The sequence below is a fragment of the Tenebrio molitor genome, chromosome 1 (genome assembly GCF_963966145.1).
Source record: "Tenebrio molitor chromosome 1, icTenMoli1.1, whole genome shotgun sequence".
Classification (NCBI taxonomy): domain Eukaryota; kingdom Metazoa; phylum Arthropoda; class Insecta; order Coleoptera; family Tenebrionidae; genus Tenebrio; species Tenebrio molitor.
In genome coordinates, this window is record NC_091046.1 from 8,152,019 (window position 1) to 8,179,126 (window position 27,108).

General features: G+C 34.6%; 1 protein-coding gene across 6 annotated transcripts in view; it reads left to right on the forward strand.

Annotated features, from left to right (window-relative positions):
* Positions 1-23,097, forward strand: part of bma (SCY1-like protein bma) — a 134,889-nt gene extending 111,792 nt beyond the window's left edge. The window contains exons 14-17 of one of the 6 annotated variants that reach the window (XM_069045258.1): positions 10,882-10,944; positions 11,175-11,192; positions 11,549-11,787; positions 16,189-23,097. In XM_069045258.1, coding sequence (XP_068901359.1) covers positions 10,882-10,944; positions 11,175-11,192; positions 11,549-11,785 — 318 coding nt within the window. In that variant the 3' untranslated portion in view covers positions 11,786-11,787; positions 16,189-23,097. The remainder of the gene's footprint in view (positions 1-10,881; positions 10,945-11,174; positions 11,193-11,548; positions 11,788-16,188) is intronic. The other 5 variants (XM_069045276.1, XM_069045262.1, XM_069045267.1 and 2 more) reach the window with 5 other exon arrangements.
* Positions 23,098-27,108: the final 4,011 nt, after the last annotated feature.

The following is a 27,108-nucleotide window of genomic DNA, read 5'->3' on the forward strand; positions in this document are numbered from 1 at the left end:
GAGAAGAATTTAATAAAACTCTATCCACTCATAGATTGCTTGACGTAAATGTTACTAAAAATGTTCACTCTGCGTTAACAAATAGATCTGGCGCGAAATTTTAAAAAATGGAAAGAGCAGATTTACACGTGATGTTTTATTATTATTCTGCATATTTGCACTTAGGAAAGACGAAAGACGAAAGAAAACTTCAGTACAGTAGGAGTAATATATTAGGTTTTATTAATACATGGTATTTCATGAGTAATAATGTGCCCGACGGAATAAAAAATGCAACCGACAATACAATTTCGAATTTCCGAAAAAGCTGGCTACTGAAATTAAAATATCCAGCTTTTTTCGGAAATGGCTAAACACGCAAGAGATTATTTAATATGTACTCCTATTTAATGCATGAACAAAAATTACCTCTGTATCATTTTCGATGTTTGTAATTAGATTCTTGAGGCACGCACTCACTTCACAAATTTCAAAAAATCAACAAAAAATCGCAACGGAACAAATCAAAACAGCAACACGATCAAAACTAATAACTTTTAAAAACAAAGCTCTAAAGATGAAAAATCGCAAATCTAAATGCTTAAACCACTTTGACAGAACTGACAATTTCAAATTTGAAATGTCATAATTTATTTTTCCCGTGGGTTTCGTAACAACCAATGAGATTCAGCGGCGCGAATGCTTCAAGATATTACCAACACAATCTATGATACTTTCTTAATATTTTAATGTTATGGTTTGGGGATTTTGTTATCTAAAGATATTTAAAAAAATGCATTCTATCAGTGGACGTAGTTTACATAGTTTCATCTCTTCATTTCCGAAGCCATCCAATAAAATGGATTATCTTGAAAATGCTAATTGTTAATGTTAGCAAAGTAATATATGAAGTCTAATAAATATACCGTGCGATCATTTAAATTATAAATTAGAGTAGGCGGGATTTTTTTTATACGATTGCCCAGAATGCAAATTGACTGATTAAATAAATGTGAGGTTATGGTTAACTTTATAGCGTTTATGGTTCCCATATTCAATCGTTTTAATTTAAATGAAATGAAAGCAATAAAGAATAATGTAGTTTTATTGAGAATTACAGAAAGTGTTCAAAGTGTTCTCCCCCAGCTTCAATGCAACTGTTAACCCTCCGTTGCATATTTTCAAATGCATTACAGAAAGTGTTCAAAGTGTTCTCTCCAAGCTTCAATGCAACTGTTAACCTTCCCTTGCATATTTTCAAATGCATTTTCCAACATCTGAACGGTTATAGCGTTGCATGCATTAAATAGTGCCTAGAAATAATCTAAATTAGAAATTTAGATGATTCAAAAACCACTGATAGTATCTTATTCGCGTAGGAGCAGCTCTTAAACGACGGTAATTTTATAGGAATGAAGATTTAAATCTTGTTTTAATATTTTGTGACGAGTTCGATTTGAGAGGTCCATCTCTTGGGCTAATCTGCGGGGAGGTTTTTTAGAAGACTGCTTCATTCTTGCTGAAACATCTGCCACAATATCAGGAATTCTTTTTTTGGGCGCTCTGCTACCGGCTTTTTAATCAACAGTCCCAAAATTACGAAATTTCGCCACACTTTTATAAATTTGTTGGACCAATTTTTGGTAATCTACAGGAAAATTAGGGAATGTGTTTTGAAAACCATTAACGCAGTGCTCTACAGAATACTTCCATTCGCCATTCTTTTGTTGTTCAGCGTTTCAGCGTTTTTAAAATAATTCTCAGTAAGAAAAATGTTCTGTTCGAAATAAAAAATTTTGAAACGTCACTTTGACAATTCAAATTTTAAATCAAATTGACAACAGTTAATAATGCCAACCTTATTTACAATTCACAGCCCGCTCTAATTTATAATTTAAATGATCGCACGGTACTAAATTTCCACAAAAATAATTAACTAACAAACTTCAAATACATGCGATGAAGTATACATTTAATGCATTCACTATCATTTTCGGATTTAGAAGATTAGACAAATTACAAAAAAATCTTCAAAAAGTTATTTAATCTAGAAAAGCTCTGAGCTTACTGGGCTGTATGATTTCCCTTTCATTAAAGTTAAAGAACGTCGTTAAATTGTTATGTCTCTGTCTAACTTAGTGCTTGGCATATACTCTCACTTTATCTAATCAATGATTTAGCTAATGAAAAGTTTAACGAATGGGAAATCATACGGCCCATTGTTTTCGACTTTTAATTGTTTTTCACAAAATTAAAATTAAAATGTTTAGCTCTTCAATAATTTACACGAGCCTTATACAAGTGCGACAATACCACGAGTGAAAAGACTATTACACATGAGTTCCATATTTTTTCTAAAGCTTAGACCGCGAGACAACTTCACTTATGTAACACAGTTTTTTAATTGCAGGAAATAGAAATTTTCTATTTTTACGACATATCTACAAAAATGCCCAACATTTTTAAAATTGTGGTTAAAGAAATACGAACGAATTTGTGGAGTCGACAGAGAATATTGTTTTTTTTTGTGTTTTTTGCTGTTTATGTTTTACTATTACATTCTCCTTTGAGGAAAAAAATTAGCACTACCCACTTATAACAAAAACACTGCTGAGACATTCTGAAACCTCTGTGTAACTTATAAAATAAAAAGCAATGTAAACAATTTATAAAAAATTTGTTGGACGGAATAATATTCCAGGGTAAAGTTCTTGCAAGGTGCCCTAATGAAAAATGTAACTTGTTAAAAGTATTTGGATAAATGTGATGACCGCAATTTTGTGTTGACGGAGTATTTCACATCAGAAAACGTCAAAATTCCAACTAAACTTTTCGCTGATTGTTGCGATATCAATAATTATTTTTGGTGTCTAGCAACCTGTCCGATTTTTTAGTAATACCTGAGGACGAGCTTCTGGGATCAGTGAAATTGAAAACTTTATAATAACTATATGTTCGAATGAATGTTTGATGTAGCTATAACACTCTACGGTAATAGTGTTACACCCCACGAAACCAGTTGCGTCTTCTAAAAAAAACAGTGTGGAGGGTTAATTACTACTTTCCCGAGTTCCATTACACTAATAGGCGAAAACAAAATTTCACGATTGGCTTACAACACCCCGCCGACCATTTAATTATTGTTGAGACGTATCGATCACTCCCGCAAATTAATTTACACCGATCGATAATTTAGGGGTTGTTGACTTAAACCGCATACGTTCTCCATTTAAAAACCACAACCGACCGTCGTCTTCTAATCAGAAGCTGGATTTCGTTTAAATGAAACAAAATCACTCCCGCCAAAAAAAATGATATTTCTTACAAATTCGGTTAGGTTTGGAGGTAATTTAATTCAGTTCTTTCCTCTGAAAGGATCTTGTTAAAAGGGGTAAATTTAAATTCGCGACACAAAGTAACGAAATTCTCGCGTAATGAATTTTGTGAAAATTTCACGTTATAAAAATTATTTTGTGAAACGCGTCCAACTTTCAAATCAGACGGAAGGCTCTGCTGTTACATGAAATATGCAATTTTCGCCAGCACTTCCGAAGCAATATTTTCAAGTAGATTTTGCGTCCATAATGCGAACTTTGACTGCCTGTATTAAACTTTTGTAGATGCTTTGTCGAGTATTAAATTGATTTTCACTAGATAAACGCATGTAAATTGTCGCTTAAAATAATATTGATGTTGAGGGAATTTTTAACGGTGGGCGTCTGCCTCAAAATTCAACATTAATATCATTTTCGATAACATAACACAGCCCTGAAACAACTCGTCCAATAAAATAAATAACTATTACGTCAGATATCTGAGAGAAGGAGTTACAGTAAATTAATCACCTAAGTCTAAATTTACCTACACTTTAACACAAATTGTTTACCGTACAGTGTTGATATGTTTACAAATTTTAGCATTGGTACACATTCAGTTAACACTCGCTATTTAGACGATCTCGGTCAATAATTGCAAAATTTAATCAGTACTTTTACGCCGCCATTAGATTATTATTAATTGTCCGATGGGCGGTTTGTCATCGTTTGTAAAATTTATAATCATATTCGCAACACTGTAACATTTCAAAATACTCTTTGCAAAGGTGGTCGAGAGAACAGGACACGAACGCCGAAAAGAAAACAAATCCAATCAATGACATTTTGGTTTCCGTATGTAATTCGTTTCACTTTTGCAAATAATTAAAATTTCACAAAGCGAGCGGTAAATATTTATCTGAAAATTTTTGTAAAACGTTTTAGAATAAAATCATAACCGACACATTTTGCGTTCACATTTGGAAATATACAACGCAATACTCGTACAAACAAACCTAAATAAATATCGCCGGTGGAACAACGTTAACTTGAAAAGCAAGAATAAACGTAGGGATTTGTTGGGGTTGTTACGAGCTTAAACTGCAACGGAATTCGTTCAGATGATGGAAAATTGGACAAATCTATTGTCACATTCGCTCACATTTCAGTTCTTAATAAATCGGTAATTTAGCGTTTTCCAAAAATACTTGAAGCAGTAAAATGTAACTTTTCATTGTATCGAATAGAACCTACATTTCAGTAACCAAACTGATGCTGCTGAAGAAATGATTACAAAGCACTTTGTTATCTAGTTTTTATACCGTGCAATTAGGAACATGTGGAAACCGTAAAAAATGAAAGTTCATTCCTAGATTGATACGTACAATTGAAATTGAAATAAAAATAGATCACGTCTGTCAATTACGTTTTGGACTGTTAATTGACTGCATAAAAAATTTGTTTTCAGTCAAAAAGATCTTGTCATGTGTCAAGACCGTAACAGCAATTAATATTTGTATTGTCCCAGCACAATCCATTATTTTTACAAGCTATTAAATACATTACGTTAAGAAGAATTAAAATAGATTCAAGTCTGTGGCAGTAGCATGAAGTCGTTACCTGAAACGTCGACAACAAAGAAAATCTTGTAAATTTTTAGCGGATGTGATTCACTTTAATTTTGACAATTATGTATGCAATAATCTACGATTTATTTCCGTTTTTCGTAGCTTACAAATGTATTTTTTTTAAACTGATATACAATGTATTCAAAAAATTATTCAGTATCATTTACAATATAAAGAAAACATCCATTTACATACATTACCATTTTAAAATTAATTACATACAGGGTGATTCACGGGTAATAATGAGCCTAACGAAATTTGTGATGCAGCCAACATTACATGTGCCCTTATTATGTGGATTTAAAAAATATATATTTTAATTTTATACAAGATAGTCAACATGCATTATGTGGAGTGATTAATAAAAACACAAACTAAAAAACTATGGAGCATGTATTGTTGGTTGCATCACAAATCTTGTTAGGCTGATTATTACTCACATTGTAGATGAAATCTAGTCAAACCCAATGCAGAATTAATGAAAATTAATGTTTTGATCTTACACAAAAATTTGTTGTGACCATCGCAAGACCAAATATTATTGAAATAATTTTATGTGCCCGTTCATTATGATAAAAATGAAACTTACTGATCAAGATTTAATATATGCAGTAAGTGTTACTAACTACTTACCATATTTATACAATTTTATGAGCATAGGTATTTAATACGTATGGTTAATTAAACTTTTATTAGGTATTGTGGTATTGACATAAAACTCTCATTACGTCTATTATTATCGTGCATGTTTCATGTTATGTTAATGTTCTCGCCATTCCATGTACTAGTACTACTAGTTTGTATTATTTTTACCTATCCTGTTATGGTCACTCAACTATTTATTTGATAATACAGATCAGAGTGAATTAACGTGTATGTGGAGTTGAATTATGTGCAGCTAGAGCTAATCTATGAATCAGGTTGCAGTTTAGTAATTTATTAAATGCTTTTTCAAACACCATTAAATTTTCCAAAAGCAGACGCCATTAATAAAGTAACGAACAAATTCAGTATTGGGGAAAATATACAAATAGCAAATCTACATTATTAAAATTAAACTATGCTCAAAAAACTAATACTGTGGTACTATCACAATAGAAGAAGTTAAAATGCAGTTTTCTCAATACATAATAATATGACAATGTATGAAGTGTCTATAAAAGAACGTAAGTATATCAAAAGTCCTGTGCAATAGTGCGGCTCCAGAGTTTTATTATGTCGAACTAGGTTGAGCCGTTAAAGCTGTCAAATCAGATGTCAACAGTCAAATGTCAAATTGTTAAATCTATATTCTAGTTACTTTTCATCTTACAACAGTTTATTAAAAACCTGTCATTAATGGACTTATGTAACCTCTGTTTTTCTATTTGGTACCACAATATGCTACAGAACGGCAAAAATCAAATATATTAGATTTCCACAGGACTCTTGATATACGTTCTTTTATAGAGACTTTGTATTATTATACAAAAAATTCAAAACAAATATTTTTTTAATGTTCATGTAGGTTATTTCTAGATTTAGCATGTCAAAATATAAGATCTAAAGTGTTGTTTTTAACGTTAATGCTAAAATGTTGGCCATGGTAATTATGATTACTGGCTCGACTTACTTCTCCACGAAGAATTAGAAAATTACTTAGTGCAATATTAAATGTTTTAAATAAAGCAGATCACGTTCGGGAAGATTAAATTCTAGCTAATAAACAATTTAAATTCCACTTGGACCTATTAAAGTAAAGATTAAAACTCTGTGATATCTTCTTTCGCAGTCTTCTAAACTCTTGAGAATTTTAATAACGCCCACTACGCACATTATTTGTTCAAAGTTATTATGACTCTAAATGTACAAAGTTAAATTTTTAAAGCCAGTGTGATATTATATCAGTCAATGCCAAAGTGTTTCCTTTAGGTTTGCATTCATCATTTTTATTGGGGGTGTCTAAAAACACATTTTTATTATATAGAATTTAGCGAACGTTGTTGAACAATGCGACAAATTGAAGCCAGTGCTGTTTAAGTTACCAGCTCATTATTGATTATAGAATGATAATTTTCGCAACAATGATTGTTGACTTCTAAAATGTACTTGTTAACAAAGGCAAACAGCATGAATAACTGGCGTTAATTAATAATCAAAAACATTCATTTATTGTGGGGCAAACTTCAATTTGATCGATATTCAATACGGAAAATTAAACTTGAAAGTTAAGGACTCGAACTTGATCCAAACTCGTCGTAATAATTGTGAAAGAGGCAATTATTATTATTGGCGCCATTCAGATAATTATGGCGTTTGACGCATAAGCTATAGCTTTCAGTGTCAGATTGTACTAGATGATATTCTCCAAATTTATTGGCTCCAATCTCTTAAGTACGTTTCATAAAAATGAAACAATCTACGGAATGGTAGCATTCATTTCTGTTCTAATTTTAATTAGATGAGATCAATAGAATTTTTGTTAAAACTTCGAAGAATTATGAGTGGATGTGTTTAACCTCAAATATAGATTTCTATGAAAAAATATATTTTAACCGTCACTCCGTGGTATTGATTTGCCATATGAATATATATCTTTCTTAAAGAGATGAAGCCATGAACAATAAAAAAGGTTCCCAAGGCAAAATCTTTCACAAACTTTCTTATCTGCTCTAAATAACTACTTAGGAAAAAAGATAATCAACTTTTCAGTTTTCTCCAAAAGTTTTGAAATAATTTAACTCGGTTAAATTTATCTGCATAAAATTGATCTTGCAACTTTACTCCACTTTGGCAAAGTTTTTTACACTAAAAAAACAACAATATTAAACTTCCAACAAAACTGAAGAGATTTAAAGCCGATAATGTTGTACAAAATTTGACGAGCAGGCTGTTTAGCGTAGAACGTTCCCCCAAAAGGAGTAATTCCCCATTCTTAACACATAACTACTGCCCTTCACCTTAAATTTAATGAAAGTCTATTTTTATTGTACAGTAAATTTTCTCATTCTTTGGAGATAACTTCACTTTTACTAACACACAAAACTCATTGGACTCATCACCATTCTACGAGTATATAGTCGGCTTTTAAAATAAGAGGAGTAAATGAAAAAGTCTCATTTACACTATAAAAAGTTACTACAAAACTCACTAGATCATTTCTGGTCGTCAATTTATTACAACTTCATTGTTAACAAAAATTGCATTTATTAATTATAATAAATGTTTTCAGTTCATTAATTATAAAGATAAAGAATTTTATTTAAAAAAGTAAAAAAATATACAGTGTTATTCACATAAGATGACGAGCCTGACCAGGTAAAAATGCAACCCAAAATACACTTTACAAAGCATGTGTTTTGGTATTTAAAAATTAAATCAGAAATCCGAGTAGGTATTCTATTAATTTGAAAGTAATATCTGTCATTGCATTTTTCGTTCATATTTAGTATTTGAAAAGGTTTTCGAACGATGACAGAACCCATATGATCCTACTTACCCATTACTTTTGTGATTTTAATCGCGTATTATTGTTTTTTTCACGATCGGGAGTAGAAATCAACTTTTCGGATGTCAACATCGTGACAGAAGTAGAGCATTTTCTCCCTAGGGAGCATATTTGCTCCCTAGGGAGTTTTCATTTTTTTGACAGTTGTGACAAAAATCTAATGGGAGTTTTCATTTTTTTTTGACTGTTGTGACAAAAATCTAATTGTGTTGTCAAGGCAACTACTAATTCCATTAAATTCATCGAAAGATGACAACTCATTTGTCATCATTTTTTTATTCTTAAAATTTGAGATTTTTGTGCTGTTTCTACTCCCTACCGTGAAAAAAATAGTATACAGTGCATTTTTTTTAACTGTTGCCATAGGGAATTGCATGGTAAAACTTATACCCCCTGTTAACTTTTGTTCTGATGAAAATATTCAAACCATTTTTGGAACAAAGTTGGAAGATTTTTTAAACTACCGGATAGTTTACAATTCAATATCCTAAACTGTCGAAAAAGTTGTGAAAAAATATTTTAAAGCGCGCCGGAATAATAGTACGTCGAGCGGTCGCCAGAATAGCGTCCCTATCGGCTCAACCTGACCAAATTCCATTCCAGTGCGACATTTACAAAATAGTCGAAGAAAAACATTTCGAACAATTCCTTTGATAATTTCTGTTAATGTGTTGAATTATTTGTGCGTTAACGTTTTTACGTTTTGTTTTTTTATAAAGAAATTTAATCATAGCCACCAGAAGATCTCGCTATTTATTTTTTAAATGAAACTGACAAAAATCAAAAGTGGGGATAGGCAGTTGCTGGTTGAGCCGACAAGGACGCTATTCTGGCGGCCGCTCGACGGACTATTATTCCGGCGTGGTACAAATATTTTTTTCACAACTTTTTCGACAGTTTAGGATATTGAATTGTAATCTATCCGATAGTTTAAAAAATCTTTCAACTTTGTTCCAAAAATGGTTTGAATATTTTCATCACAACAAAAGTTAACAGGGGGTATAAGTTTTACCATGCAATTCCCTATGGCAACAGTTAAAAAAAATGCACTGTATATACTTCTGGAGAGAATGCTCATTTTTCCCTCGGTGCTTTGTAGCCCTCGGGCTTCGCCCTCTGGCTACAAACTGCACCTTAGGAAAAATCATGCATTTCTCTCCCTCAATATATAATATACTATTAAATCATACTTTGTTGAGAGAGGTGTTTTTCTGTCAGAATTTGACATCCATTTGGCTGACGTTAAAAGCTGTCTATGTTTTATGTGCATTATGATAATGCTGGATAATGTGAAAGGAATCGAGATTGCTTTGTGAATTGCCTTTCTGGTTGCATTTTTACCTGGTCAGGCTCGTCATCTTACGTGAATAACCCTATATGCTGCGTTCGGCAATGTGCTCTGGATTCAGATTTGGATATTTTGAATAGTTTGAACCAATCATAGGCAGTAGTTTTAGCGCGACAAATTTAAAACACTCCTTTTAGTTTAAAAACAGACTCTAGTTACAAACATAAAATAAAAATAAGAAAAATTGCGGCCCCCAATCAAGCTTTTAGTATTTTTTTTTAGTCTGGGTTTAGAAATGTCTGAATAAATTTCTCAAGGAATTAGTGAACAAAATTAGACTGCTTTAGATAGATTAGTTGCGTGTTAAAAAGGAACGGTCCATTTGTAGATCTCTGAGCTACATTAGAAATAAAACTAGAAACGTAGTTTTTACCCTGAACCATTTCAGAACAGAAAATGAGTCTAGTATTAAAAATATAGACGTTAATATTGTGTAAAATTATATTTAAAGATTAGAACAAAGAGAAAAGACTAGTCTGGATGAAACCTACATTGTTCAATAATTAAAATACTTTTTCTTAAATAAATTTGAACATATCTACAGTCTATTCCATTTAAGTATGCAGTATAGAATAGCATAGGGACTATTTTCCCATCGTTGATTGGTCAAAATGAGAGAAAAGTTTACACCAAGGCAATGTTCGATTTTTGATAACTACATACTTTGATATTTGATCGATTTTTTGGTTATTGGTGTCAAACTTATCGAGTTTTTGTCATTAAACTACAATTTTGTTACTTATTAGAATACCTCTACCGTAAGTTCCTTTATGAGTTTTTTTTTTTCTTAATTTTGCTTGGAATGTATGTTTTCAAATTTGCCGCGTTCGCCAGTGTGAAACGTTCTCCATTCAAAACGACATCTACTGCATTCTTAAATGGAATGGACTGTAGTTTCTAGTTTTTTAAGTTTTTTGAATGTAGATAGAATATGGCTTCTCGTTTAATTTGTTTGGATAAGATTTGAAAGGTAGATGGTATAAAATCCGTCGATACGTACGCAGGCTGGAAATCATTGAATAGTAGAATAGTAAATTGTTGTTAGTGCTAGATCCACCGCCTATGTAAAGAGTATTTCCTACCGACTTTGCTAGAGACAAAATGCTGAAGCGCTTGTTCGCACAGGGCGCTATAGGGTACAGCTCTGTGTCCCGTGAGGGCTCGAGCCTATCGGTGCCGTCCACCTATGTAAGTGCTCTCGTGTATGTCGTGTGGTGTGTTATGTTCCGACGATGAGTTCGTGCACCCGTGATGAGGTTCCGGAGTTCACATCCATTACGAACCTCCCCACGGAATCATGCACGACACTACACGCTCACTCATATTATCACTTTGTTAATCATGTCTTCATTCTCATTTGTGCCGTCCGACCGCTTGGATCATGTGCAATGTGTTGATTGCGCTCTGTCTCTATTCAGCTTGCACGGAGCATGATAGTGAGTATCTGTATCTGTTACCATTAAACGTACAAAAACCCCACCTTATCTGACATTCGCCAACACCAGAGACACCAATCGCAAGGAGCGCCGTGTCGGGAGATCCCCGCTCTCCATCGACGCAGCGCCACCTATCACCGTTAAATGTACTCACCCGAATCACCATACAGTAGACTAGAAACGTGGATGTTGTAGACGTACATTTACGACAAGCGTAGTTTTACCAAAGCAATAAGAATGTGTTACCGAAAAGAATTCGAAATTCTGACGAAATCCATTCGATCTTGCGTGGGCGCTCGCCTTTGGTAGAACCACCCCGTTCCTGCTAACATCTGAGCGCGTGTTGATGCTTTCAGGGAGGCTCGATGCCCAACACTAGCAGCAGCGTCCCGTTCCTGCTCAGCAGTAGCATGCAGAGCATCCGTTCCAGACGGCCGTCGGCAGTGTTGGGCGGCTCTCAGGGCTCAGGGCTGCTGCAGCAGCTCGGCTCTGGAATGGTAAGACTCACCTCTTCACACCAACCGACCAACGGCCGAACGTTCTCTAGTAGCTCGGTTAGGAAATGCCCCTCCCTGAACATTACATTTAGCTGAATGTACGTACGTATGACCGTCGTATTAACACTCACACTCCTGCTTCTCCCACACAAGTCATATGTCTCTGTCGTGCATTTCATTCACCTGGCGGGGGCTATTGAAACTATTTATCTTCTGGATAGGGGCTAAATCAAGATACGAAACCCACCTCCGCCTAATCTTTGCATTGTTGAGACTGACTACTAAAGACTGTTTTAGCTGTATACTTACTAGAGCCGCAAAGGAAAGCGACCTCTAAAGACAGGTAAATGTTGTCTTTTTATTATGAACACACTAGAACTCTTTTAAACTCCGATAGGACCATAAAATGGTAAATAATCGTAACATAGTGTAACATGAATTATAAACACCACCTTCTTTAGGCGATTCAGACGTCCTTTTATCGATTTTTTTTTCTTTATTACGCACCGCAGACGTCTGACGCACCTAATTAAAACAATCATAAATGTTAAACAATACATAATAACTACAAATAAAATGCCAAAAGACTAAAGATAAATATGAATCAGGTAACATGGGTCTACGTCCTTTTCGATATTTTTTTTAATTAGACGAGGAAGCGAAGAAATTAGATTATTGCGAGCGGAATTAAAACAACATTCTCATCACCATGAGTAAATTTGATAAAGGCAAGGTGAACGCGGAAATAATTCTAAGAAAATGCTCCAAGGATATGGATTAAAAGTTCGAAGACGGTAAATTAACGAAAGAAAGAATCTCCGGGAAAACTCCAAGTATTAACAGACTTAATTAGATCTAAACCTCAATTGAGAAAATGCCCAAAGAGGAAACGGTTCAAAGAGGGTTTTCAGTGAAATTAACTTCTCTTTTTATTGACTTTTTACAATAACACTTAGCAAAAATTTTACAGAAAGCTTAAGGACCAAATGAAGGTGATGAGGAGATGATAGTTACTGATGAAATTGTTCAAAATTTTAAATTTAATTGTCACACGTTAAATGTTAGTTGGAGAATGAGGTTAACATTTAATCAAGATTATTTATTGGATGAGACAGCTTTTGTGGTAAAAAAAATCCCTTTCAAGTCCATTGCGTTTACATGTTGGAAGGAAAAAAAAAGTTAAAAAAGTGTAATGTAAAGAAAAGTGAAACATGTAAATGTTTTGAGGAAAATTAACAAGATAATAGTACATTTAAATCAATAGCTAGTAGGGGAAACCGGTTCAATAGGGACGAAAATAATAGTACATTATTCCACGACCGTACAGTGATGGCTATTGACATCATTATAAAATAATACGAGTCAGTAATAGCCGTTACACGCGAGTGAACATGATACTTTTTCCACGACTTGCAAATTTCGTTGTTTTAACTACCAGAATGTATTTATAAGTTCTTCTTTATCACTAACACATGCAGACTCGGGAATTCGGACATTTAACCTTGTGTGACTTGCCCTGTGTAACAAATGTATGTGTTATTAATAGGAATATATTGAGTGATTCAAAATGATTGTAGATAAGTATGGCAACTATGTACGAAAATGTATGTGGTAACTGTGTGGGTGGGGTACAGTTGACATTTTATAAGCGTGCATTTGATTTTTTTATGTTCGTACATAGTTGCCATACTTATCCACAATCATTTTGAATCACCCAATACATATAACATAACATAACATCAGCAAAAATATTTAATTTTTCAAATTCTAATCAATAATAGCTTCTCTAACAAAAAACCGATGAAATATTATACATTCTTGGCAAACTTTCTATGCTGTCATCATCATCAACGCAAACGTAAACTCATTTGCCGACAGCTTCACAGAACACCCGCGCTGTGAATATCAACCCCCAGAATACAAAAATTGTTCGTTATTAGCCTCGCTTCATTTACTGTCTTGCAGTAGGGGCATTGATGATTTTCACAACTTAACAACTTAATCAATAAAGGTTTATTTATAATAGTGGCTCAAAATGTTGTACTCGTAGCTCCAGTGACAAAACGTTGTCACGAACAGTTTAGCGAATAAATTATAAAGTGCAAGGAGAGGGAACCACGTTCTTTCAGCACCAGATGCTCATAATGCACCGGTTTCCCCTAAGTAGAACCATACTAAATTTCATTCCATGAATTTCAAAACCGAGAAACCTAATTTACATACTAAATAATAACATGCTTGTGCTCGACAAACTGTACGCAGTAGGTACCCTAAGAAGATCAAATAATTTTTCTAGTCACCGCAGACCAAGTTAACGACGTTTGCAATTTCTCTTAACGAAAAATAGATAAGACGCGAACAAAAAACTTGAGAGCCCCGATGCCATGAAAAACAAAATTGGATTCGTAAATTGACGCGTACGGCTTCATTTGGGAACTTAAATGTGGGAGTAAGTTAACTTTTGATCTTTGGATTTTATCGATTTATCAAATGGGACTTTCTTTTGACGAGAACATAACAATTATAAAGTTTAAGAAAAAGTGTTTTTTTGTAATAGCTTGTGATTAATTGAAAATTTACTACTACTTTGACAGACGAGAGTTTCGTTAATCTATACAGATGTATGGGCTAATCTACGAACCGACTTGCTTTTTTCATGACTAATTGGGCTCTCAGATGTTCTCAACCGTAGGATATAAATGAAACATATTTTTTGTATCGAGCGATCAAATTAATTTGTAATCGAGTTCAAGTAACGACTTACAAATTAATTTGATCGCTCTTTATAAACATATCTACAAACTAACCGTTTTCTGAAGGAGCGACATTTTATCTGAAAGTAAATGTTACATTATCCCTGAAAACAATTTACATACCTACTTATCCTTTAGCCACGATAATAATTGGCAAACAACTCCTGTTGAAGCGAACATCAATAAACGGACTTTACAAACTGTTGTATGAGTAAATAATTTACAGAATTTACAGTGCACATAAACCCAAACAGTTGTAATTAAAAAAATTAACATACAGGGTGTTTCACGAGTGACAATGAGCCTGACGAAATTCGGTCGTAATAAGCCCGACGAAATTGAAAATGCAACCCACAATACATTACCAAAAGAAGGTGGATATTTTTGGAAATGTATATGGGTTGCATTTTCAATTTCGTTTGGCTCATTATCCTCGTGAAAAACCCTGTATGTCAAGAAATTGTGTTTGTTAAGAAAATTGAGATAGAATTATGGGAAGCAGATTCTTCTCAAAATTTGATTTTTTAACCAATCAGGAATTAAAAGACTGTTGAAAATCACCAATCAACACATTATTAAATCGATAAATGTTCTCTTCCTGTTTTGTTACTTAGCAACAATACGAAGACTAACTCCATTAATTAGTTTAAAAAATAGCCTCGTATTTTACATTGTTTTTTAAATCTGGTTCAGGAAATAATCCACTTAAATATCCTACGATCTTACAATTTTCCCTAGGTAATTTTTTATTTCAACAAACGCAAGCTTTATTACTCTAAGTAACAACACTCGGACTAACTGACATTTCGTAAAATCCCTGGTGCTCTATTAGTTGTTGTTAAGTAACAAAGTTTCTGTGTAAATGTCACCGTTGATAATAACACAGAATCGAAAAGAAAACAAATAAAAACACGAGATACTAAAGTTTTTTTGAAAATTCTGTATTTCAGTGACGGGCTCTGATGACCTGTGCCTTTACGTTAGCACCCTCAAAACATTGACATTTAAGCGAATTCACTCTCCAATCAATAGAGCTACCTGTTGACACGAGTTAGAAGAGGTGTTCGCATATTTCTCCACAAAAAGCAACTCGTCCCTCACATTTAGGTGGCGGGAAGTTTTTCCTTAACGAAAGCTCATATCCGAGACCATAAAAATATCCGAAGTGCTAAAAATAAGTTTAGCGTACTCGCGCCGACCCATATTACCTGATTTCTGCGTACACAACGTCGAAACGAAATTTTCTCCCTAGTCGAATAAGTGAAAATTACGATTACGTACACAACAGTATAACAACACTGTTCGCCTGTTTAACTCTAATAGGAGTAATAATAGGTTACGGATTAGTCGGAGGGAGTCTTGCCAGCACACAACGGAGGCGTCGTACGTAATCATAATTTGCACGTTGTCGAATATGTGAACTGAGTGGGATGTATACTTTGGTTAGTAGATGTTTTAGGTTTCGACGAAGCGAAGGAAAGCGTTTCAGTTGTTAGTTGTTGTTGATAACGTGGTTATCGATTTGGTGGCAATTCAAAGAGCATATTTAATATGCAAGTTCCGGTAATAAGGAGTAGTTTTGACGCTTTGTCAGCCGAGATGAAGACCGCAACAAGGGGAGGGAGTGTCTCGTATTCTTGAACAATTTATTAATTCTTGATTAATGCATTGACTACCTACGATAGAGTAGTTAGATCGCCGGCTTTCTTCCAATAACCCCCGCATAATTGTTTTCTGATGTTCCAGTACCAGCTATTTGCCGGACGTCAATAAGCATCCCCACGCTGATGATTCGAGCTCGATTTTATTTTTTATATTTTTTGTGGATGTTTCACTGAAGAGCGGAAGTGGCAATCCGAGCGACAATCACAGGCGACCGCACAAAATTCCAGAAATGTTTAATTGTTGTGTGTGTCCATTGAAGTGTTTCTTAACTCTCTCCATCGTCCGATAGCATTTTCACTGCAATATTTATCTCATGTCACTAAGAAAAGTGTTCTCAACTAGTCGATACAGTCAAATGAACTTGAGGCACTTGTGATCGCCACCAACTCCCACTCGGCGGAGTACCGATTGCTCGAAACGTAGCTAGGAACTAACGAATTTATCTACTAAGTGTTTTCAAGATCGATTTTGTCACTCTCTCGCTACTGTAAATCGCTAGATAGATCATTTCCTCATCGACTTAACGATTGAGGGTACCGACTCTCGTGATTAGCAATAAACAACGGAAGAAGTCTGCGCCAGACCGAATCGTCCCCGTGCGGGGGCAGAATCTGTCTGTCCCTGCCGGGACGACAAAATTGTTCGGTTGAAAGTTCCTTTGGTTTGAACACCGCTGAGTTGCGTTTTCTTATCCCGTCGAGTATTTCGCAAATGTCAGAACTGAAGCGGACTCGGATGGGACGGGACATTCACGATTACTTTCCCTAATTCGAAGATAAACATTGCGTTCATTTGACTGAATTAATCTGGCGATGGCGTGTAACTGTGCACAGTGTTCCATTGGAAAGCGACCTTCCGCATGCCTGCGACTCTGTGCCCTTCTAGCCTTGTAAAATAAGAAATACACCCTCGACAATCGTTTAAGAATATATACAATTTCATATTTTTCATATGCATATTTCGTAAATCTTTTATGTGTGTTTGTGCATGTAATCGTATTGACGTTTGTGTGATTTTAACAGCTCGTACTGACGAGTGCTCGTGACACCAATGCTAAATTAGATCGAGAAATATTTTAGAAAAGCTTAATGTGTTCGCCGATTCGAATTTATAATTGCTGCACAACCACCAAATTGGATTATATGATTACACAACGTCTATCCCGTGATGATTAATTGCCTCCGCTGCGCTGCAATTCGTTTCCAAATTAATTCTATCATTCTGGATTAAAACTTAACGGTTGTATCTTTCTTGAGCAATTTATTATTAAACCAACTCATCTGGAAAATCACTCGCATAATAGACGGTCCGGGTTACATCAGCAACTTGTTAATTTGCCAGTAATTCGACTTGGTTCGGGTCAAGTGGATCGCTCCCAACCTCACAGGCTACAAACACTCTTAATATTAATTTCATCCGATCCTCCAACCCACCGGACAGACTACGGTGCTTCAAACTCTTCGCTTGATGATGCCACAGTTTCGAAAATCTGAAGCGAGTAATTACTGCGGACTGTGCTACCTTCATGCATCGAGGTGATGTCATTTCCACGAAAGAAATGTAACAATACGGGTGCTTCACAATACTACGTTCAAAAATTATTCAGAATCTCGTCTGCCACAAATACAGGGTGACTCACGAGTAATAATGAGCTTAACGAAATTTGTGATAAACAACAAGGGGCTACGTGTATTGTTGGTTGCATCACAAATATTGTTAGGCCCATTATTATTCGTGAATCACCTTGTAGTTTATTCGAAATGTCTTCTGTTGGTTCTGTTTTGAACGCGGTCTCGGCTGGTCAACGTTCTAAATGATCGATTTCGTCAATATTTCAGCATTCTATAATGCCATTAGGAAAGTTGGAGGAGCAGACTAAATTGTAGGTAGTGCGGTTTTCCGTGTTAGCTTAGCTGCATCTCCAGAAATCAATACGTAAATGTTTATTTTTAACTTTTCGATGCCGTTAACGGTTTCCGTGTAGTACAGTGGGGAGCACGGAATTTCGCACGCCAATTTGTACGTCATTAAAAAAAAACTATCTAGTCTAAGCTTTATTGTCATTATAATCAATAATGAGGTGGGATACGCATGATATATATGTGATCATAACTGATGTTTCACCTAAACTGTCACGCAACTGTCGCCAGTATCTCATTTTAATAAAATTAAGTCAGTGAAATGTCCAATGTGTGCGAAATTCCGTGCTCGCCACTGTACATTTCTGAAATAAGGATACCGTCGTCTGTAATTCCATTCTATGTAGAATAAAACAGCAATAACTTCCAGAAACAATAATTAGAGACCAATTGTGTAAAATATAAGTAGCATCTCGGTTAGTTGCTTGCGAAGAAAATACATCCAAAGTACAACGTGATCAAGAATGACTGAGTCTGTTGGTAGCAATGAAAATTTGAATGATTTTGGTACCACTGTAATCTAAACGCATTTCCGGTTGTCAGCTTTGACAGAGTTGACAGGAGAATTTGACGTTTACCATCAAAGGGTCATTTTTGTAATAGCATAAACATACCCGACATAACCAAATTTTTTTTAAATGTCTTGTCAAGTTAAAACATCCGGTCAGTGCCAATTACGAAATAGAAAAACACCAATATTTTTCAATTGTTTCATTGCCAACAGACTCAGTCATTGTTGATCATACTGTATTAGGGACTAAAATATTTTTAAATGGTCACATTAAGTAAATGAGACTGTCATTGTAGCAATAATAAAATGAAAATAACCTACAGACCACTCAGAATAATACAACATGGTACAGTCTTCAATTTTGTTTTAAATCCAATTTGTTCGATAAAAATTGTTAAGTATTTTATAGCGCAGGTTGAAAAAAAATCCTTTTTAGTTTAACTTTTTTTTTTTAATTCATATTATGTGGAAGCAGAGAAGAAAGTTCACGTGTCTACTACAAAGTATCTATAAAAGAACGTAGGTATAGTATAATTCAGAATAAATGGCATCGCAATAGGCGTGGATTAATCTGAAGTGAGCTTTATGTTATGCCAAAAAATTTACTAAACATAAAACCGTCATTAGGTTTTTTTATTAGGTACATACTTTATTTTGAGGTTACTCACTGAAAATAAAAATATCCTAAGCTTATAAAAAAGACAGTTTTTTTACACTTTTGGTAAATAAAACAAAGAAATTACAAATACCATAACGAGAAAATAGACACAAAACCATTCCCAAAACTAACACAATCGAAAGTAGAGTATTATTAGCAAGAGTCTTGCTGCCAACGTAAATTTGAATTTCCAATGCCTACCGCGATGCCACTTATTCTGAATCATAATATACTCGTATATCAAGAGTCCTGTGGAATTGTTCGGCTCTATCAGTTTACTGTGTCGAACTATGTTGAGCCAAGCCGTCAAATCAGATGTAAACAGGCAAATGTCAAATTATTAAATCTTAACGTCACTTGTCAGTTCGACGTCTTATAATCGTGTCAAAAATAAATTATTCCCTATAATTCGAACTTTTAGGGAAATAACGTTTTTCATGTTGTGTGTAACTAGAATTTTCAAAAGTTATTTTTAATGCCTAAGGTTACTATGAATTGAGAGATTAAGTCCAACTAAATATGCCGCCAGAAACAAAAATTGATTTTGAAACGAAAAAACATCTATCACTTAGCGAGAAATTAGCGATTTGCAACTTTTACAAGGAATTCGCTGCCTTACGGTTACGATATCTTTGGTTTCTTACCAGAAACCACATAGCCTCCAACCTAACCAAATTTATGGCAAACTAGTAACGAATATCCCTAAATCATAGGGAGTAATTTATTTTTGACACGATTATAGAGATATTTTCAAATTTGATGGCGGAAACAAAAGACTCAGAGATGTCACAAATTTGTATTGTCAGTGTCAAATTTCTCAAAGACGTTCGTGATTTCGACAGAAATGCAGCAAATTGGCAATGAGAAAGTTATTCATCGTCGAACTAGAGGAATAATTTGTAATACGTTTGACTATATGAGAATAACTTTTCCTTTTGAAGCACTGACAAAAATTGGTTTCCTTAGAATTTGTTTTTTCAATCTATTTAGCGAAAATTTAAATTTACCTAGACATTCCTTTTTACGGCGTTTATGAGAAATTTGACATTGACAATACATTTTTGTGACATTTCTCAGTGTTTTGTTTCCGCCACCAAATATGAAAATACTTCTATGTACATATTATCCGTTCACGATTGTTTCAAATTCGGACTGTCTATGAAAATCTGACATTTTAGTTGGCAATATTGTGATTTGGCATAATAAATCTATTTTAGGTTATAATTGAATTATACTGAATCAATTAGGGAATTGACAACAAGACGAATATTTAATGACGAAACGTCATATGACAGGACCTGACGCCAATCTAACAAAAACAATATCGTGGCCTTCTGCGTGTTTAAAACAATCGTGAAAGGCATATAGTTGTTTTGCTTGTGATTTTCTTCAGTTTTTCAACAGACTGATTCACATAACTTTCCGACCCTAACGAAAGTTAAATGCAGCCAGTAATACGTTATTCTCGATACCTTTATTTACTGTGAAATCTGGACACTCCTGGCATTATTGACAATCACTTGACAGTTCTTTTTTGGGTAATTCTGAAATAATTCTTGTTGATTAAAATGTGCTCCAATGACGAAAGTTTCTTAAATAAAAAAAAATATTGTCGATTACTGCCATTTTAAAAATTTTATAATTGAGGCTTTTGTGAGGGATGTCCAAACCATACAGAAGTTTAAAATAATTCATGTTTTTGGATCAAGTTATGAATGAAAAAGGTATTGCTGGCTGTATTTAAATTTCGTTAGGCTCGGAAAGTTATGTGAATCAGTCTGTATATTTTAATTACTTTTCATTATACCTACAACAGTTTATTAAAAACCTGCCATTAATGGACTTACATAACCTCTGTTTTTCTATTTGGTATCACAATATGCTACGGAACAACAAAAATCAAATATATTCGAATTCCACAGGACTCTTGATATACCTACGTTCTCTTATAGACACTTTGTACATTAACTCTTAATTGTATGCAAAAGATCCAGGGTTTATTAAATTTCTGTAATTTTATGACGAGTTGAAGAATGTTTTGATTGTGGAAATTAATACACTTTATAAAAAAATTGTTAGTCACCTAAATTTTCTTGTGTTAAATTATTTTAGTCAATTTCTTGTTTGCATTACATATTTGAGACACTTGGTGATATGGTGATAAACTACAAAACTGCCAACAACAAAAAAATTAAATGTCTAAACATTTACGAACCAAGTCATCAAATACAGAACAAGTTCTATCGGACATTTTGAGTGGGAATTTATTTCCTGTTTTTTTAAACAATGTAACGTTTTAAATTTTAAAAAGCCCAAGTGAATCATTTTCAACTCGAAGCTAATAATAAGCATTTTTGATCAATTAAACTAGAAAAAAAAATGGTGTCATTAAACGCAGCAGCAATAAACCTACGTAGAGTTCCGACTCCCCTCAAAACGATGTTGATCATGGAGTCTACGATCGGAAATTTATGTTAATTACGATCTCCACCCTGACTGTGGGTTTGCACCTCGTATGGTAGAATAAGGCCTTGAATGTTTCATTTTCCGTGACTTCCACCAGCTCCGAAGCCAATCCCATATCTGTGGCATACCGTTTTTTGTTGTGATTTACATAATAAATGTGCAGCACCCCTCTAATTGGTCCGACCGAACAATTTGCGATGTGCATAAAATTCTAATGATACATTGCAGATCGAACATCCACAATCCGACTAACAATAAAACATTATCTGTTCCCAAATCAGGTACAATATTCGGCTGGTAAATTGCCCGTTGATCCCGTTGCAAATATTTACAGCATACGTAACAGCAGAACCATCAATCTCTTGCCGTATGCACCACACAACATGAAAAAATCTGACCCACGATACATGCGACAATTCTTTTATGCGCACTAATGTCTCTTTGTGTTCCCGCCGCGCGGTGCAACGGTGCATGTTAGGTAAAGTTGCATACATCAAATGTAAGTGCCCAGGAACAACTAGGTGATAAGTAGATTCATGTCTTTCCTTTCGTACTGTTAACATCGTTCATTCATCCAAGTTGTTGTACATAACATTGTGACTTCGAGCATTCTCTCACCTCTTCCGTTATAGATTAATAATAAATAATTTATTTTTTTACAATGATTGAGAACACCTTTAGATAATAAATATTGCGCAAAAATATTTCTCCATCTAAGAAACGATGAAAATGATTAAAACTGATAGTAGCGTTTAAAATACATATTTTCTTTATATCGTGTCGTTCATGTCATTGTTTAAATCCTGCTGTGATTCCCTGTCGGATTAGCTTGTTGTGTCCCTCCGATGGTTGTGCCATTTGCTCAATGTTGTCGATCAGAGACTCTGTCCGTTTTATCGACAGCCCAGCTTTCGGAAAACGAACAGATTCCTCTACACTCATAATTCAAGTTTGTTCATTTATGTAAATAGTGAAGTGTATAGCGTTTTCGAATTTACCAATCAATATTTCATGTTTACCATTCGACAATCTGTATAATGCACAATTATAAGTCATTCTTTAACGCTATGAAATGTCAATACACTAAATGTATAATGAAATGCCAATTCTCGACTGTTCATATCAACTTAATAATTACATATTTGTATATTGAACATTTTCTTATTACTTTCGGTGTAAATAGTTCGGATATAGTTCTAATGTGTGTTGACTTTGTAGAGGTCAGAATACAATCAAAAAAGAGAGTACAAAATGTCGAAGGATTGTTGTAAAAGTTGACAACGATTCGCGAGGAGCACCCACGGAAAGGCCACTCAATGTGCAAGTGCACTTCTCGCGAAACGTTGTCGCCTCTGTCATATCAAATGTTCCAATAATGTGACGTTTCAGAATGTTAAGCAAAGGAATGAGAGATTATTAAAATGTGATATGTTTCAGTATCGCTGTTTTATTTCATTTGCCCAGCGCTCTGCCGCATCAACTTTCAGCCGCCGCCGTCTTCAGCTGCCTACTTGTTGCTGGAAATCGATATTTAATCGCCCGGATTGTGGGGGATTCAAAACGATTGTCAGTTTAGTCAGCCACGTCGGGTTTCAGTTTGGACAATGTGGACGCGTCTGCTGGATGGCCACTCTTAAGCCCCGCACTGATTGCAGGTCGAATAAATTTCAACACGGAATGCGGAAACGTACTACAACTTTACGCTAAGACTGAAATCAGATCGTTCTGGTGCTTCACTGCACTGACCGGATTTTTTCTGAGTGCTGCAAATCACGCTAGATTCGTTATAAAAAATAAATTCTTTCAGTAGGTATTGTGTCGCAGTTTTTCGTAAAGGAAGAAAAAAAAAAGAAAAGAAAGTTATCAGTGTTATCACGAATTTATAAAATCAAATAATTGATAGCTTTACCACTGGCACGAGCTTCGGGGAAATGCATCTTTGCGACTTTGTTGTTCGTGCCGCCACCTATGGAGAAACGTTCAATTCCAAGAAGAAAATTTCAAATATGTGTATCCCTCGCAGATACAACCCACAATACGAGGTTCAAATGAAAGAATGTCCTGGATTGAACACACACACCTTTCACTACACTCACTGAAATAATAGTATATTATACACCAAGGTGAAGACGTTCATGATTATAGCCAGAGCGCCAAGATTAGGCTATATCTAAGGCGCGAAGGCTATAAAGGACTTCTTCACCGTGGTTTATATACTATTTTTTCCACTACTAGATACGTTATGTTGCTATGAAAATCGTCTACGTTAACCAATGAAATCAACAAAAATCTTTCGTTGCTAGGTGACGGCTGTTCATCATTAACCTAGGTTAATAATGAAAATGATTATTAACCTTAGGAGAGAAATTCTACTTCTGGGGTCGGTACGAGAATCAATAATGAAGCCTTCTGAGACTAGTAGTGGAAAAAAATTTATTTTGGAAACTTTTGGATGGTTATAAAAATTGAGGGCAGTTAGTTTTCATCCATTTTATTTAGAGAATTATCATAACGTTAAAAAATATCCACTTCATCAGTCGACGGATCCATCAGAACAACACCTAAATAGGCCAAGTGAAATATTGTCGCGACAGAATAAATCAGTAAAATTATTTTATTGCTTTCAACTGTCATAAATTCTCATTTTTCTCCTTTGTAAACTGCTTCCTAACTGCTCTAAAGCAAAAAATATCAGATAACCAACCGTTGCCCTAGACAACACATTCAAAGTGACATTTCTTGAAAAATTTGTCAAAACTGTCAAAAACAAATGTGAAATCATTATTAATAGATTTGGAAGCTTTGGGGACGTCCTTTCAAACAATAACGTTTTGTATGCAACTCGTTTCTGTGCAAATTGGGCTTTTCTAATTGCCCGAGAGGCCAGATTGAAATACGAGCGTAGCGAGGATTTTAAGGCCTCGAGAGATCAGTTCCATATCCCCACCCCTATCAGCTATTAGGATAAACAAACCGGCAAGGTTATGTTGTAAACCTGTGTTCTGAACAATACCGGCCTGGGGTGCGTTCAGAAATGTGCTGTGGGAATAGGTAATGGTAAGGTAATGGTACACCCAAGGATTATGACGTCATTGCCGAGATGTGCCGCGGCAACATCACATTTGTGAACGGTTTGTTGCAATTTTGTGGTACTGGTAGGAGTGGGAGTTGTTCTATTCTATGGTTTGTGGTTATGTACAATTGTACATACGTATAAAATAAAATGTGGACATTCCAATTGCGTTAGCTGCAGACTTTATTTTAAATTTAGCATCTGAAAGCGAAGAAGAAAGTAGTAATGATGATGAAGGAATAATAGCAACATTAGCAACTGATGTCATTGTGAGAAAAAAAACTATCGATGATGTCATAACTCGGAAACAAATGACTGCTTGGAATTTTATTTTGTATTAAAATATGTATTTTTATAAACTAAAATTGACCTGTCCAAAGATTTTTTTGAAAAAAATTTTGTTTCATTTTTAATGAATTTATTCCATACTTTTGCCGTTCACGGTATAAGCCTTTTAAAACAAATATAAACTGAAGAAAATTATATAAATCAAATAAACTTTTTAAAACAAATACATATTACATTATTTTACTCCGTTCAACCTATATTATTTTATTAAATTAGAAAAATATAGGTAAAGGTAAAAAAATCATCAAATTGGCAATACATAGTCCTTAGCGACTTAGCCAGCCCCAGCTTATTATTGAGGCGCCAAAATGACGGTGAATTGACAGTTTATTATTACCATTGCGCATGTGCGGCAATTCTTCCCACACTCATGGAGCATGGTAACTTGGGAACACCGTCAGGCAATCACCCAAACAATTCTGAACGCATGACAGATGACCATGTCTGCATTACCGGCAATTTACGAACGGCGCATGGCGACCTAGGTGCACCTGGGTACGATTTCTGAACGCACCCCTGATAACAGACGAGATTTCTGGACTTACAGTTATAAAATGATCAGAACACAGCAACACAGCACAGCCAACAACTCCACAAAACGAAGGCACTACACATGAGAACAAATTTTTAGTTGACAAGTGCACAACTCCATATCTCTGGTGTACACACACTAATTACACTTTTTGACATTACAATTTTTTCGAATATACTTTTTGTTCAGCGAAGCACGATAGAAACTTTAAAACTTCGACACTTCCCTATTAGAACTCACTACAAAACCGGTTTGTTTATCCTAATAGCTGAAAACTGTGGTGGGGATATGGAAGTCAGCTATTTACACAGAACCTGGTTGCATAAATAACTAAAGTCCATTCAAAAATCAAAAATTATACGTCGCATTTTCCTTGATAATTACTATCGGCAACGCTGTTTAGTGTAAAATTTGGGGAGAATTGTAATTTTGAGGTTAAGTGTTTATTAAATGTCTTGTTTTCCTGTGCATGTTTAAGTAAAAATAATAAGAATCAATAAATAAATGAAACGTGCTGCTAATAAAACAATATGAACGGAATTCAAAGCAATTGAATTTTATTTTTAATCAAATAAATGTCATAATTTATAGTTACCAACATAGTATGAAAAAATATATACCTAGGGTTTTTTAAATGTTACCAACCTAAAGCAACAGGTGATGGTTTTTTGATTTTTGAATGGACTTTATTAACTCTAATGTTATCACGTTTGTATTTATGTCTTATGTGTGCAGTCTTTACAAGGACGGACTTTGAGGCAGTAAAAAAACACAACGTAGGGAAATTAACGAGGTAGGTACGATCACGCGTTCTTGGCCATTTTTGAATCTCGCGGGTTTTGTTTTCATTGCGCATGTTGGTAAAAAAAAAGATGGCCGCTTGGTGGGATATTTGAATGGCCCACTTGGTTCATCACCCTAGATAATTCATCACAACTAAAGTTAGTACAGCGTGATCAACAATAACTGAGTCTGTTGGCAATGAAACAATTGAAAAGTACTGGTGTTTTTTGTCTCGTAATTGGCACTGACCGGATTTTTAAATTTGAGACGACATTAAAAACCATTAAAAACATTTTTGGTTATGCCAGTTATGTTTATGCTATTACAAAGATGAACCTTTGATGGTAAAATTCAAATTTGCCAAATTTCATTGTTACCAAGAGATTCAGTCATTCTAACTCATTCTTGACGTTATTGATCATATAGAGTTGGCTTCATCTAAAGTTGGTAGGTATATTAAATAGAGTTGGCTCCATCCTGGTTCCTGGGGGCGTTTTTCTATTGATAATTGGCTGCACTTTTATTGTCAAAATTGGCACTACATATTTGTGTTTAAATAAAATTGTTAATTATCAAAATGTTTCTAGAGTGAAAAATAAATGATAAATATTATGTTAACTACCTATTTAGATTTGTTTGCATTTACTTCACAAAGTCTGTGACAACCAGGCTGCCAATGCAAATTTAACTCTCAAAAACTCCCCTAGGAAC